The sequence below is a fragment of the Haemaphysalis longicornis genome, unplaced genomic scaffold (assembly GCF_048455015.1).
Source record: "Haemaphysalis longicornis isolate Haplotype H1 unplaced genomic scaffold, Haemaphysalis longicornis Haplotype H1 scaffold_1, whole genome shotgun sequence".
Taxonomy (NCBI): domain Eukaryota; kingdom Metazoa; phylum Arthropoda; class Arachnida; order Ixodida; family Ixodidae; genus Haemaphysalis; species Haemaphysalis longicornis.
The window spans coordinates 90,474,947-90,490,915 of record NW_027526203.1 but is presented as its reverse complement, the minus strand read 5'-3'; the positions used below and the strand labels follow the sequence as shown (position 1 = coordinate 90,490,915).

The 15,969-nt window shown below is 48.0% G+C and overlaps 1 protein-coding gene across 1 annotated transcript in view; it reads right to left on the bottom strand.

Annotated features, from left to right (window-relative positions):
* Window positions 1-739: 739 nt before the first annotated feature.
* LOC144177985 (ATP-binding cassette sub-family C member 2-like) overlaps window positions 740-15,969 on the bottom strand; it is a 603,957-nt gene continuing 588,727 nt past the window's right edge. Inside the window, exons 26-27 of the mRNA XM_077705540.1 lie at window positions 15,642-15,836; window positions 740-2,763 (exon numbers count right to left, since the gene is read on the bottom strand). Coding sequence (XP_077561666.1) covers window positions 2,613-2,763; window positions 15,642-15,836 — 346 coding nt within the window. The 3' untranslated portion in view covers window positions 740-2,612. The remainder of the gene's footprint in view (window positions 2,764-15,641; window positions 15,837-15,969) is intronic.

Genomic DNA, 15,969 nt, shown 5'->3' with positions numbered 1-15,969 from the left:
TGTTCTTTACAGCTTTGCTTGTCAGCCACATTCACAGAGTGGATTGGCGCGCATTTTTTACTAGTAACTGGTGATTGATGCTGTCAAAGGCCTTGCTGTAATCTATGAACACCCCAAGAGTAAGAAAACGCTGTCCAAAAGATTTTAAAATAAATTTGCTTAATGAAAAACGAGCGCTATGAACGAGGACAGAAAAAGCGAAGAACGACGAGACAGACGCAATGAACCAACTAGCCCAACAGCATATTTAACTAAAATAAATTCTTTTTGCTCCCGCAACGCGAGCTTCACAGACCTGCGTTTCCTAAAACCATATTGACGTGTTGTTAATAGCTTATTATTTTTGAGGAAATCATATATACGCTCAAAAATAATATTCTCGAGTCCTTTGGAAATTAAAGGCACTATTAAAATTGGCCTGTAGTTGGATATGTATGTCTTAAGCCTTTATAAAAAACGCGAGAACTTTTTCAAGTTGCATTTTTCGCGGAAATACACCAGTAGACAGACACAGGTTATATATTTGCGTTAGAACGGAGGCTATAATATCGATCACAAATTTCACAGGTTTTATTTGAATGTTATCTATATATAATACGTGGGTTTCATTATACAGGTTTGTGTTGGGTAACTTCTGGTTGAAGCTTTATTAGCATCACGGGTGGAGCAACGTGCGAACCTTGTGCAGGGTAGATCATGTAAGTGGAGACATCAAAAGGGACGGTGCCATCATGTTCGAAAACATTTCCATTTATTAATGCTTCTCTTCAATAACCGCGAAAAACGCGCCTAACTGAATTTTATTAGAAAATATTCTAAAATTACCGCATAAATGACATCTTTTTTTAAAGTCAAACACACCTTCTGACCACACATTGGCGTCACAATATTACATGCAGTCTACCTTTCTTTCAACTGTGCTAAACATTCAACTGATTGTTAAAGGCCAACTGCACTCAAATTTCACCCTGGAATGTGTTGTAGGTACCATGAGAACTACTGCGACGCGACCGGTAGTTCTGTGCAATGCGTGGTTGTTCAGTTTCAGGCACTCAAAATAACGCCCTTGCAGATGACAAAGCACCTGCCGGCGTGTCGCGCAAACAGCCATTTAGCTGAAGTGAAATGCCAGCCGTCCAGGCCGATCGGCCTGCCTCGCAGCGGGAGAATCCAGGAAACTCGTATTTCGCGCCGCCGGTACGCCTGGCCTTCGTGGCTCCGACGATGCTTCGTTGACCGTACTACCGTACGCTTCTCTCCTTTTCGACTGTCGTCGCGATATCATACCTACGCGGTGTGCTGCTGTCGGAGCGCACGAATAGTGTCGTGCTTGCGGGACGACCGCTCGCTTTTCCGCGCGCCTCCGACACCGCCGCACGCGCGCGCTCACACTCTCCTCCTGGCTGGCCGAGCCGGCCGCGTCGGCCGGTCCGCACCGCTATAGAGTTTCTTAGGAATCTGGCGCTAGTGTCTATGCGGTTCACATCAAGGTCGTCTGTGTCGTCATGGACCGCCATTATACATCGCGCTCGCCTTCGTTTCATCATTGGCTTGGATTGAAACATTTTAGTGACCGCAAATTTAAACAAAGTGCCACAAAAACGCGAAGAATAGTGCTCAATTATGTAAGTGGAAAATAAAAACAGGCTGTTTTAAAACAAAGAAAAAAAGGAGTAAAGCGTATTTTTGCCGGAACGGTTGTGCCTCTATTCCGCAGGCCAAGGTTGTAGTTACGAACAATGTTATTATTTGGGGGGTAACTCATTAGAGACTGTGATTTTATTAATTTTGCCATTATTTCAAAAAATAAGTTGTTTGAAGAGTTTCGGAAGTTTTTTGAGCGTGCCTATGAAAACGCTGCCTTCGTGGTGAACCGGTGCACCGCGACCGCCAGCTAGTTTAACAAGAGAAATTAAAACGTGGCGTTAAAGAGTCGTGGACGATGACAAGATAAGACGCATACACGCGCCCGTATCTGCCGTTTCTTGTCTTCTTCGAAGTACGTTTTGTTTTTTCTTTTCGTCGGCTGCAGATTTCGCGGCGGATTATTACCCGCTCTGTCATGCGTCCTTCGACTGCGGCATGAGCAACGTCAGGTGCGATCACGCGCTGCCTGCTGTTTCACCGAACACGGCTACTACAGAACAGGGAGGATTTCGGCTTCCTTGTAGCTCGTAAACATGTGAATGCACAGTGAAGAAAGCAAATCCCAAAAACCGCTTAAGAATCCAGTTGTCATGCCAAGCCCAAGCCAAAAAGGATGTCTTCCCATGAACTCCCACGACGACATGGCTTACGAGTCGCAGTTTCCTCTCTAGTATACTTACTAAGAAACTTTATGCGCACAGCTCGCGCAGTCAGGCCAGGCCGTCTGGCCGCTCGCGCCGACGGCTGATACGTCGCTTCCGCCTGCCCGTAATGGCCACGTTTTGTCCAGTTTTGTTTTCAAAATCGTCGATTTTTGCTGGTCGCTTGCGGCGTAATTACACACATTTTAGGCGTCATACATCGTACATCGCGGTCTTTTTAGTCATAGTATGCAGGAACAATGATTTCGCGCTGTCGAAATTTTGAGTGCAGTTGGCCTTTAAGTAGCACAGCCGTTAAAGCTGTTACAGTGTCACGGCTTCATGAAAACACTGCCTTAGTTCGGTGTTTATCCCGGAATCAAGAGCCATCTTGAAGAAGTGTGAGTTGGCATCGGAGAGTAAAGAGGCGGGGGTGTCATATTCCTTCACTCTTCCGTCTTCTATGACAAGGATTCTGAAAATAAACACACTCACTAGGATTACTTTATGTATCAATTGTTGTCTCCTTAACGTACAACACTTATTTATTTATTTATCTATTTATGTAATATTACCTAATCAAATAATAAATAATTATTAATTAATTAATTAATTGATTAATTATCAATCATTTGATTACGAAATAAATAATTGATTGATTGATTAATTCATTTATTAATATTCACAATACCCTTTAATGCCCCAGTAAGGGGTATATAGGGGGGTTACATATGCCCATATATTCCATGATCGCAATAAAGAAATCAGAGAGAAAAAAACAAACAAAAAGGTAATATTCAGACTGAGAACGCAAATGTATACACACATTATCACCTTGAAAAGAACAATAATGCAAAACTCCATACATAATAACAATGAAAAAAGACGCGAATACAATACAAATGGTTGAAATTCTAACGCGAACACCATGTGCAACCCATCCGCACAACAAAAAAAAGGAAAATGGAAAATACAGGGCAAAAAAAGAAATTCCCGCGTGTTTTGAAATAGGGAAACAAAAACACAGAATGAGAGCAAAGCGTTGGATTAGCTCTTGGATTAGTTGCTGAAATTTTGCGTTGTTTTCCTGGGAGTAGGTATGTGATGGGAGATTATTCCATTCGCCTATGGTAAGTGAAATGAAAGACCGGGCAAAGAAAGATGAGCGGCAATTTGCGCGTTTAACTTTGTGGGAATGGGCGAAAAGTGGGAAAATTACGGGAGGTGGTTCAAAGAAATCATCGGGAAGTGACCCACGGTGATAAAGCTTATGGAACAGTGATAGGCGGTAATGCTGGCGTCGATGTTCTAGATCCGGTAGTTCGACGCGACGTTTTACTGTTGTGACGCTAGAATGACGTGAGTAGAGTGAGTGTACGAAGCAAGCTGCACGGTTTTCCACAGATGCAATGTCAGTTATTATGTATGCTTGGTGGGGATCCCAAATATTCTATTTTCTATTCTATGCTAATATTCTATTTTAGCACGTATTATTTATTTCATTCATTTATTTATTAACAAGTACCCTCAGGCCCGAAGCATTATAGTAGAAAGTGGTAAGTACAAACAATAAAAAACAAAAACGGTGTGCAGTGAAAAATGCATGTACATTTGAAGTAGGCTCAAAAACAATAATATTCAACATCGAATAGGATTTACACAATGCTAGTCTAAAAAATAAAACAGGGGTAATTGAAAAAAAAAACGTTATACAAGGCCAGGCGTTTCAACTTCACTGGTGATAGCAGACCTGAATTTATTAACGTTACCTATAGCAGCTGTGGCGGCGGGAAGGCGGTTCGAGTCAGTTGAAGTCCGTGGGAGAAATGAAGCAGCGTAAAATTGAGTGTGACACGGGGGGACAGCAACTTTGTGCGCATGGTCAAGTCGTTCAGACACGTAAGCGGGGGAATGAAGGAATTCTGTTTTCAAGAGCGGGTGGTGGTAAATTTTGCGGAAGAGAGACCGGCGAGAAAGTTTTCTACGGAGGGCTAAGGCTTGTAAATTACGTGTTGATTTCATAGAACTTATGGCAGCTCTAGTGTAGTTGCAAAGAATGAAACGGGCAGAATTGTTTTAAACCAGGGATGACGTAAATCGGGGCGACTGAATTGTGGAAAGGAGGAGAATGAGACGAAATAAGGGGCACGCAGTTTCACCAGCTGCCGCGCCTGCGCAGTGAAGTTCGTTCGACGCCCACTCGGCAGACACGGTCACCAGCCATGCCCGCAACTGACGCCACCACAACAAAGCGTCTTTCCGACGGAATACAAAAATTAAACTCCGGTCATTCATGGGCTGAAGCTGCAGCTGGGCTACGAGGCACGCCGAAGCGGAAGTGAACTGGGTACTCCCTGGGGATCTTTAATGTGCGCCCAAGTGTCCTTTCGGATTTCCGCTTCCATCCGAAAGGTGGCCGCTGGGCCCGGGAGTCGAACCCGCGTCCCTGGGATCAGCAGCAGCTTGCCCACTTCCCTTATCGTTTTACCCGCTGAGCCACCCGGGCGTCATTTCACCGGAACTGATGCCGGTTGGTTGCAGGGTTGAACGCGCCCACGCAACGCAGGCCATGAGGCACGCCCTATTGGAGGGCTCCGGGTTAATTTTGACCATCTGGGGAACTTTAACGCGCGGCGAAATCTGAAACACGGCCGCTTTTGCTCTTCGCCTCATCAGAAAAGCGGTCGCCGCAGCCGGGAATCAAACCGGCGTCCTCGTGGTCGGCAGCACAACGCTGTAATGAATAAGCCTAGGATTGGCGTGAAAGTCACGAGTCAGTGGCCAGTGCGTGCGCGTGTAAACGTGCGCGAGTAAACCCAAGAAGAACAGAAGACAGCGCACGGAAACACGGACGCGAGACTAAAGTTATAAGCGTCAAAATTGCCAGGATGCTAACAGGAAAATGTCCTGAATAAAGAAAAGGAAATGTCCTGCGGGGTTTTGTCGCAGCCCCTCGGGGTGTAGAAGTCCCGACGCGTCGGTGTCGACGGGGACGTCACGGCGAGACTGGCTCGATGAACGGCTCTAGGCCACGTCGCATCCAGTCGCGGGACATCGGTAAGGCATTGTCGACCTGGTACATGGGTCACGGCTCGAGGGCGGAGCAGCAGGTGCGAGCCGAGGGTTCCACCTCCAGGTGAACACGGACCCGCGCTCTCTCGCCCAGCGCGTCACCAGCTCCAGGCACGGCCATCTCACGGGTTGTTGGGATCAGCGGTGGACAGCTCACTGACACAGCAGCGGTTGCGACCAATGTTTTCATCCGAACATGATCACAGGGCCGCGCTCTCAAGCTCAGCGCGTCACAGGCGTCCACCGGCCAACGGCCCGATTCGATTTTCTGCACGCTCTGTCTGCAGCTTTGGGCTCAGTCTCCTCTTCCTTCTCGTCCACCGGCAATTCATCACAAACGCCTTAGCCAATGAGCCACGGCGAGCTTCATTCATTATCAGCAGAAACGAACTAAAATAAAACGCACAGGCCTAATCACATTATTTTTTCAAACTACCTTTCAATATTCCGGTGGTTCTATATCCGCTGCAAGCTCCGTTTCGCAAACTATGGAGGGCGTCACGCGGCTAAGTTAAAAATGGATGTCCTGCCAGAGGACAGTCACGTAGGGATTCTCGGCGTGGCTCTAGAGTAAAGCGGTTCAGTGGAGCTCACAATCGCCAAAAAAGAGGAAATCTTTTACCGATTTCCCACATCATAAAACGGATAACCAAGGGCAAAGCAGGAATGAAAGAAGAAGGAGCGGTAACATTTATTCAGCCACTCATCATGAGCCTCATATTCCAGAGCTTACCGCGCCACAATTTTTCCCGCACCGAAGAAATCCAAAGAAACACCATCATCGGGACAGAGTATAAGGCAGTCCGCAACCTCGCAATTTTGACCGTGAGACGAACTGACAAAGGGTGGTCCACCAGGGTAGCAGAATGAAGAGCCAGAAATTGGTCTACAAGAAGCGGAAGGCCATTAACTCGATGGAGAAATGAAAGAACATTAAGAGGCAAATAATGGACTCGGGCCTTGCAGCACAAGAGCAGTGAATGTAAATGGTACAGGCCTTCGTACTGCGGTCGACCTAAATAGGATGGTGATGATGACGACGAATAGGACCTGAAATTGTGTCTTCATACCTCTGTAGAAGAACTCCGATAAACCACTCTCTTAGCACCAAGAGAGCGGCTGGGAAAGCAAAATCCGGAAAGGTCCCCGTATGGATCACAGGTTACCCCTCTGACTGCGCGCCTTGATAGATAGGTCATCGATTCAGCGACTCCGCGTAAAAACACTCCTCTACTGAAAACGTGGATCCAAACCTACAGAAGATCAGGCGATATGGCAGAATGAAGTTCATTTGAAGACGGTTCCAAAATCATGAGACCACAGTATACACCGACTCCGGCACGTACGAGGCAGCAATTGTCGTAGTTGGCAACTTAGGCAATCTTTGTGACTGCATGGCCCTTGCACGTACAGAAACAAAGAAACAGAAGTTGGAGGCATCCTCTTGGGAATACGACCAGAGGAAACGTCGAATAGAATCGTAAACACCATTACGGTCTTTCAAAAGGCATTAGACAGTCAAAAGATCCACCCAAACTGAATATCTTGGTATGACAATTAAAGATACACTAAATTGGAATGCACATATCGACAATATCAGCGCAAACATGGGCTATTGAGACGTAAGTTAAGAGGTGCTCCCCCTGAGGTTAAACTTCAGGCCTTCAGGCGTACAAAACTATTGTTCGACCTACCTTCGAATACGCTAGTGTAATCTGGGACCCGCACCAGCAATATCAAATAAAGAAATTGGAGCGTGTTTAGAGGCTAGCAGCGCGATTTATTTTTCTCGTTTATTAGAGTAAGCAGTCAGTAACATCCCTGCTCACTGAGGTCAAACTCCCTCAACTTGCAATTCGTGGATAAATCGCGCGACTCAAATTGTTGCATCAGCTTTACAACAATAAGCTCAATTTAAGCCCTAATCCTTATTTTCATCCCCCAGGAAGAGCCTCATCACGAACAAATCACCCACAAGTTATTGCCCTACAAACCAAGAATTGACACATTTAAAACACTTTTCCTGTCAGAACTACTGTCGACTGGACCAGGCCTCGGAGAAGAAGAAGTCCCGCCTTTCCGACGTGTCTTTCCTCGGCTCAGTGTTTCGACGCGATTTCTCGCAGTTTCTACGTTCTACGTTCCCAGCTATTTCCCGTAGTGCCAGCGACAACCTCCAGTTCCTGGCGCCGTCAAGGGCTACTACCTGCCCCGGGAATGTCTCCGAAAGCAAGCATCACAACCGCAGCTCCTCTAAGCAGCGGCTAGGCCTAACCTCCTGTTCGGGCGGTGGGTGCCGTTCCGCCCAAGGCCTTCTTTGGTCCCGCAAGCAGGCGCTACTTCAAGACCAGCTGCTTAAGCAAATGGAGCCGGCGTCTCAAGTGGTGTCCAACGTCGCCCTTCAAACATCGACGCCTCTGACACCCCAGGGCGACGACAGCTGCCCCATGGATGTTAGCAGCGACCCTCCTGTGCTGAACTCCCTACAAACGCCTTTGCACCGAGTCTTCAACCTTAGTGCCTCGTCAGTCTGAGGACGCTAATACCCCGATGGACCTTCCAGCAGGCCACCGTATTCACCCTGACAGTTAGGTGCCCTGCCGCCTGAATCCCACTGGGCTCCCATCAAGCACTACAGATGCTCACCAGCTTCCTTCAAGGTAGCCATCAAACCGAATCAGAATTTCAACGTCCGCCAAATCACGACGAAAGCTCTCCTACAGACGCTATCAGCATGTCTGCATCCTCAAAGTCATAATGGCTACACTTTCCACCGAGATACCAACTCAATTTCTGTGTGGGTAGCGTCATTAGAGGCAGTTCACAAGCTTCACCGCCTCACTCATATACCCGTCTCACTGGGAGTTCACCTGCCGGTACAAGCTTACTTCTTAGGGTGTACTCACGTCCACCGTTAGGTTGTCTCGGGCGTCGATGCCGGTGAGCCCTCCGACGTGCTCCGGGACACCATCCGATGCGAGACGCACCAAGTGCTCCTAGCCCGGTATCTTGGCAGTCGTCTTACATGCCTCGTGACTGTTCTTGGTCCTCCGGAGCCACCGGTGCGATTCCACCAGTGCGCCTCCAAAAAAACAAGCCCTTGACCCTGATTCCGCCCCTCTTCCAGCGTACACGACCGGTTCACCAGCCCCACCACTATCAAACACCAATATACGGCCCCCATGAAAGTTCCACCAATTAGCGGATACACGACCTGTTGCCAGTATTCATCCCCGGACAGTTGGTGCTCCAATTCTGCCTTCTATGGACATTGGTAGCCCTTCGTCTGCGCTGATGTTTGTCGACGCCAGTGCTTCCAATACCTTACTTCATACGGCTCTACTCTGCCCGACTGTGGCTCCTGATTCAGTGACCTACACTTACATAACAACGGAAAAGTGGCCATTAACGCAGGCAGAACTCCTTGGAGTGCGGCATGCTCCGCTACACACATCGTTGGTAATCAACCACGCTTCACCACAGTGTACAATTTACACTGTTTCGTCGGCAGCTGTTCGAGAGCTTCGTAAAACTTCCACGTCCAACGAACTTCTGCTAGAAATTCAGGACATAATGGACACTTATCCATGTCGTGTGCGCGTGCCATGGCGCCAGCGGATTATCCACCCCGCAATGTAGGCTGCAGATGCCGGAACACACCCCGTGCATGTGCAATATCCAGCTCCTCTTGCACCTTCGTCAAACGGTGTTCGCCTTGCCAGTGCAAACAAACGTCTACGGCGCACCACCCGCGCTCTCATACCCCCGCACGGTACAGATCTCCCTGGTGGGTTGTCTCGCCAAGATGAGGTCCTGCCCAGACGTCTTCGCCTGGGAGCCGCCCTCACGCCAGCTGTGCAGAGGTCCTGGCCACCTCAATACCATGCCCCATTCAACTCCACCTGCCCATTTTGCCCCGCTCCAGTTGACCAGGCTACAGCAGAGCACCTGCTCTGCGAAGCCTACGCGCTGTGCACATAGCCACCTGCGGCCCCCGCCCCGGATGTACGCCAGATTTCATGGCTTGGATACAAGGACCACATCATGACCCCCTGCTCCGATTGCTTTGGGAATCCGGGGTGGATCTGTACATTTAATTTCCCCATATGCTGAATAGCAAACTTCCGCAATAAAAAAAATGCCCTGCCGCAGATTTCTTTGAAAATGTAGCCACAGTTGAATCTTTTGTTACTAAATAATCGTCATTATGTGATGCAGTTCCCATTCTGTAACAGCCCTACAGGGCTTACGGTATTGTAAATAAATAAATAAATAAATAAATAAATAAATTCCTAGCAAGCGAGCTTTGCGTGCTACTTCACGAAAAAGGCTCGAGTTACTACGGACGAGCATGTTCAAGGACCCAACAACCACGTAGACTCACAACCAGGAGGCTCGGCTTCAGCGACAAACCTTCGGTTCGGCACAGAAGTTCGCACAAGCGACGTTCTTCGTCCCAGGATCTACGTGCTTCAGCAGCCAGCAATACTGCGCCGGCAACGCGGAACACAGGCGCGGACGCGAGTGAGGTGGGTGGCATAGCCTTCGCATGTTCTTCTGATTGTGACTCCACGTGCAACGCGGATGTAAAGACTCTTGACTTGGGACATTACGTCACAAAGACTGTTGTCGACCCCACCTTAAAAGAAAACCTCCTGCGAAGCCCCTGGAATCCTTCGGATAACTACAATTTTCCACCCACAACAACTCGAAACCTGCGCTTCCAACTTCATTGGGTGACTAGCTACCCGTGGCTTGTCTATTCAGAGTTTTTGGGAGGAGCACTCTGTAAATATTGCGTACTCTTCGCCAAAGAATGTGCTGGAAAGGGGGAACATTAGCGCTTGGGTTGCTTCGTGACGAAAGCCTTCACGAACTACAAGAAAGCCATAGACGCCTTCAAAAGTCATGCAGTCAGCAGCTACCATGTGAAGTCCGCATCGCAGTCGGAGGGTTTTCTTGCAGTTCACTCAGGACTTCAGTCTGACATAATAAGTCGATTGGACACCTCTGTGAAAAAGCAAGCCGAGGAGATCCGGAAAAATGTGGTGCTGATAATTGAAACCGTAATGTTTTGCGGCCGTCAAGAAGTGGCACTTCGCGGAACGGATGACTGCGGTCCTATCGATTTGGCGGAAGGCTTTCCCATCAAGAACGATGGGAATTTTCGCGCACTTCTAAGAATGAGGGCCGCATGTGGAGATGCTTCCTTAAAGAAGCATATTGAAACGTCTCCCGGCAATGCCATGTACAAAAGCCCACAAATTCAAAACGAAATAATTGCGTTGTGTGGCAAAATCATCCACAGCAAAATTGTGAACCGAGTCAACGCTTCTGGTTGTTTTTCAATCCTCGCTGACGAAGCGACAGACATTTCCTGCACTGCGCAACTCTCTCTTTGTGTCCGATACGTCGACAAGCACACGACAGAGCATTGTGTACTTCGAGAAGATTTTCTTTATTTTGTTCCTGTGTATGACATCACCGGCAAGGCCCTGGCACACAGCATTTTGAGCACACTACGGAAGCCACGACCTTGATTTAACATTACTTTGTGGGCAGGGCTACGATGGCGCGGCTTCCATGAGTGGCGCCTAAACGGTGTTCAAGCTGTCATTCGAGAGACATTTCCAAAGGCCTTGTACGTGCATTGTGGCGCTCACTCCTTAAACCTGGCATTGCTTCATTCGTGCTAGCTGGCTAGCATTCGAAACTGCTTAGGGACTGTTTCTTCCGTGTGTGCATTCGTCAAGGCGTCCCCAAAGAGATGCAACCAGCTACAAGGTCCAGTTGAAACGGAACGACAAGGAAGAATGTCCCTCATATCTTTCTGCCAGACAAGGTGGGTTGAAAGCCACGATGCTCTCCAACGCTTTTTGGAACTTTACATGCCGATCACTCGATTCCTTGAAGACTTAGAGGGGGCTGTGTCGTCAGATGTATCGTCCAAAGCATGCCAGCTGCTAAGTGCGATCACTAAGCCCGAATTTGTGGTCTCCCTACACATAATCAACCGGCTGTTTTCCCTGACATTGAGTTTGCAAGTTTTTGCAAAAGGTCGACTGTGACTTGTCGCAGGCGTGTGACCACGTAGAAGACATTGTCAGCGTCCTCATTGAAAACAGAGCAGATGCAGCCAAGGAATTCACGAAGATTTTTGGGGAGGCCTGTCGTCTTCTAAGCGATGTTAATGTAGAGATGACACTGCCACGAACGGTTTTGAGGGAAAACCAAAGATGTGAGACGCCTGCTGCCAATCCAGAAGAGTACTATAGGCGAAATGTGTATTTGCCTTTGTTGGCCGACCTGGAAAACCAGCTCAAAGAGCGTTTTGAGAACCACAAAAGTGTTGTGGTGGGTCTTCAAATGATCCTACCAAAATATTGCGCATCGGCTAGCATTTGTCGGATCACTGATGCAGCGCAATTTTACCTCGGTGAGCATGCGTCTGTGATCGAAGTAGAATTGATGCGGTGGAGGAAAAAACGGTCGAAAGTCCGCGAAGCGGATCTCCCAGCAGGCGCTTTGGGTGCCCTAAGCATGTGCAATGCTGAATTTTTTCCCACCATTCATCGCCTACTTTGCATCTTGGCTACGCTTCCTGTCTCCACATCAACTCCAGAACGCACATTTTCAACTCTGCTGAGGCTGAAAAACTACCTAAGGAATCGGGTTCAACAAGAGCGGTTGACCGGACTGGCGCTCCTGAATGTACACAGGGATGTCGAAGTGACCCCAGCACAAGTTCTTGCCGAATTTCGCAAGCTTCCAAGAAGGAAGAATTTCGCGGTGTGACACAAATTTTGCGAAAATAAGGACACCAATTCTCGGACGAATGTGTTTGGGGCGAATGTGTTTGTAAAGACCTCTGGAAATGTGAAATTTTCATTATGCCTCAATTACCTTTACCTTTATTACCTTTACCGTATAAGTAAACACTGTCAAATTTTAATGAATAAACATTTGTGCAATATCCTTAAACTTCATTGTTCAGGGCATAATTGGGAGAGATGTAATTTCAAATTGTGTTGTGCGCTTTTTTACTTTTCCTGGGGCCATCCACGTAGGTTACCCGGACGGGGGGGGGTGTAACCGAACCTCCCCTCCCCCCCCCGAAAAAAATTTCTGGCTACGGCCCTGCATACAGGGCAAGTGGCGAGGATGCAAGGAGCCGACGAGGGGCGTCGCGTGGTCGGAATTGGGGGTGAGCGCGACCACGGCCGGCGCTGCGAAGCGCGCCTCCGTGACGTCGGCTTAGGGATTCTCGCATTTGTCGTCTGCTACACTCTGGCTCCCTCTCCCTGCTGTTACTTTGCGCTCGGTTGACGTCTGATGCTTGTCCGCACCAAATTTGGCATGTGCGTAAATTTTATCATAATAATAGACATAAAATCGTATACACTAGCTGAAGGCGAGAGTTAAAGTGCAGTTTTGGGTACCGCTACGCAAGTAACATCGCCGGTGTCGACACATCCTTGCGAAGCGGGCCCTCTGCGGAGCGCGGAGAATAGGAGCTAGAGTTCAGCTTCTGTATTAAGCAATATTTCGAACAAAGAGAAAGCCAACTGCTAGTAGCCGACAACAGCGAAAATGCAAGACCAAAAGAAATTCGAGGCCTTCGGCGCTGTCGGCTTTGGCAGACGCCATTACGATACCCAGTAATCGATTATGGGTAAAACAGTTTTTGCAACCCTGCCGAATGCACGAAAGTATTGTAACACATCACTTTACGTTGTCATGGCCGACATGCATTATGGGGCTGCAAGAACTGTAGGTTGAGTTCCGAATAACCCATTTTGTGTGTAGGCGTGTGTAGGTTTTTTACCAGGCTTATAACCAGTATGGAGGTTTATTGAGCAAAACGAGTAACGTCTAAAAGGGTCATGGTGTGGGCCTGTTGGTGATGCAGAATGGGAACTGAAAGTGCAAATTAGCGTCCTGTTGTCTCCTTTCTTTGTCTGTGTCTAATTTACGCTTTCAGTTCACATTACACTCACTGTAATTACATTACACTCACTCATTCAGTTCACTGTACACTGGTGTGTTTACGCTATTTACGCTGGCTGCTATGTAATGAAACGGTTCCCTGTCCTTCGTCAAGCTGATTCACAGCTTTTAGTCAGGGAACCGTCCAGAATTCATTCTGGAAATAAAATAAAATAATTATGCGTAATGTTTACGGTAAAGATATAGTAACACTATGTTTGGTCACACCTGGAGGAATATTTCGGTACATTCCCCACTTCCCAGTACTTCCTTCCAGTACTTCCAGTACTTCAAGTACTTGCAGTACTTCCCAGTATTCAGGTTTTCGTTATAGGAAAGTGACTGTACTCAAGAGGAGGAGGAGCAGCCGGAGGAGGAAAAAAGTCTATTTCACAGTAAAATCGAGCTGATTAGTGGTCCGGGCACTCAGTTCAGGACCCGGACCAATTTTTTCCAATTCATAGATCGCCATCCCAGGTTTCTTCTTTCCGCCTGGAAGAGTTAAAAGAGTTGAAGATAACTCTTTGGAAATATTCATTGGTTTCGATTCCTGTAATATATGCACGTATACTATTTATTGTCTTCGTTAGCGATGACTTCAAGCCTCACACACCGTAATCATGTCATAATCGTTCGGGTTGAGAGTCAGTTCGTTATGATAAGAATGGTTACGATAGAAATTCGGAACATAAAAGCCTCCTTCGACTACTATGGACAACGTTGCCTGGGGCGCGATCGCGGTGGCGTAACAAAACCTTCTCAGTGTATTTGCATGTGAATAAACAACGCACACTGTGGATATGCACTGTCATGCAAGTAGCCATAACAGAAGTCAATTTATGAAGACGGGAATGTATACCATGCATGAAGCCTGAAGAAAGTATCCTCAGGATCTTTGTGGGCCTCCCAAACATCACCAAACCTACTAATAAGACGTTTGTGACGGTTAGTAATTAATTATAGTAAAATTAATGGGTTTTTAAAGAAAAAAAATTCACCTGTTACAAGTCAACAATAAAAAAATAGAAGACAGCCGCTCTATTTTATGCTGTGCGATGCACGTGTACGTAGCACTAGACATCTAAGAGCATCTCAAAAATACTGTAGGGAAGCCAACGCATCTTGAATACTTATCTGTGCTCTGAACCTCGCAAAAAAAGGGGTTGAACATGGGCTTCTGACCGATGCTCTGGAAAACGTTGTTCTTTCTCTCCTCGTGTGTTGCAAACTTGTGGGGGACACAGCTTGAAATTATTCAGATGTGTCAGAAGCTTGCAAAAATGACTGAATTACTAAAAAAAAGAAAGCGCCCATCTCCCCGCGACGGGGACTCGAGTAAATGCGTCGCATAGGGGGTGGGTATATTGCGTTAACGTTTAGTGTTTGGGTAGTTGGTGGTAGTGAATGCGTTGTATTAGCGGCTTCTTGACGTAGTTTGAGTGAGTCGAGGATATAAGGCGCGTTCGTAGCCCTCCATTCTGTGTCGGTTTTGTGGCGCAGTGGGAAGAGCACCATGTACCTCGCGTTCCGCCCACAGGGTCGTGGGATCGAAACCAGGCACCGGTAAGTATTATTTTTTTTATATAGTGTAGGGGGAGGGGTGCGGACCTGTTGTTGAGAGCGAGGAGGGCAGCGTGATGCGGCAGAGGAGGAGTGGGGGAGAGGGCGCACCTGGAACGGCTGTTGCGGACGCCGAGGCACGCCGACAAGGCCGGGTGACATCGTGAGTTAAAGAAATGCTCTGCATTTAAATTAGCTTTCTCATGCACTAACGCATCAAAGTGGGTGATTTCGAGCACAGGCACTGCTGCCCCTCACAAGCGGAGTGTATCAGACGACAGCGGCGCCAGTCCCTAAGCCGACGCTCAAACATCTGACCACCAATAGAACCTACGAAGCCAGCGTCTATCCGACTGCGGGGCTCCCGACATTCTCTTCCGCTTCGTTACGCATACGTGGGCCGAGTTGAAGCAGAGAGGCGTTCGAGTAGGGAGGCATGCTTTTCAGCCCTTAGTGACGACGTAAGCTGTGACATGCAGGTGTTCTCCTAGTTGAAATGGGCGGCGTGCGCTCGGTAGCATCAGTGTCCGATCTACGGAAAAGATGTGTAGACCTATGGAAGGCTAAGTTAAAACTAGGGAAGACTACTGCTTCCGCTGCTTCCTCAGTCTTCGCATCTGGATAGCGAAGGAGGCGGAATTATTTTAATTACGAAGCAAGCACAGTATACTTGGCAACATAGCCGCGCCGGGGTAGCTATGTGCGGATAATACCTAAGGCGACGTGAGGGCTTACCGATCGTAGTCGAGCACGGTGTGGACCCGGTGAGCGACGGCTAGCACTGTGCACTGTGCAAACGCCTCCCTTAGCGCCATCTGTATCAGCAGGTCCGTGTCCTCGTCCATCTGGGAGGTGGCCTCGTCGAGCAGCAGCACTTTCGAGCCACGGAGGAGGGAACGCCCCAAACACACCAGCTGGCGCTGCCCCGCGCTAAGGACACAAGCAAGACATAAACGGAACTGGAACAGTTGTATTGAGTGGCATAAGCATGATAAAAGTTTATGTTTCGGAGCGGATCATTAAAAGATTATGCAAAAAAACGGCCGGTCCCCTGTACGCAGAA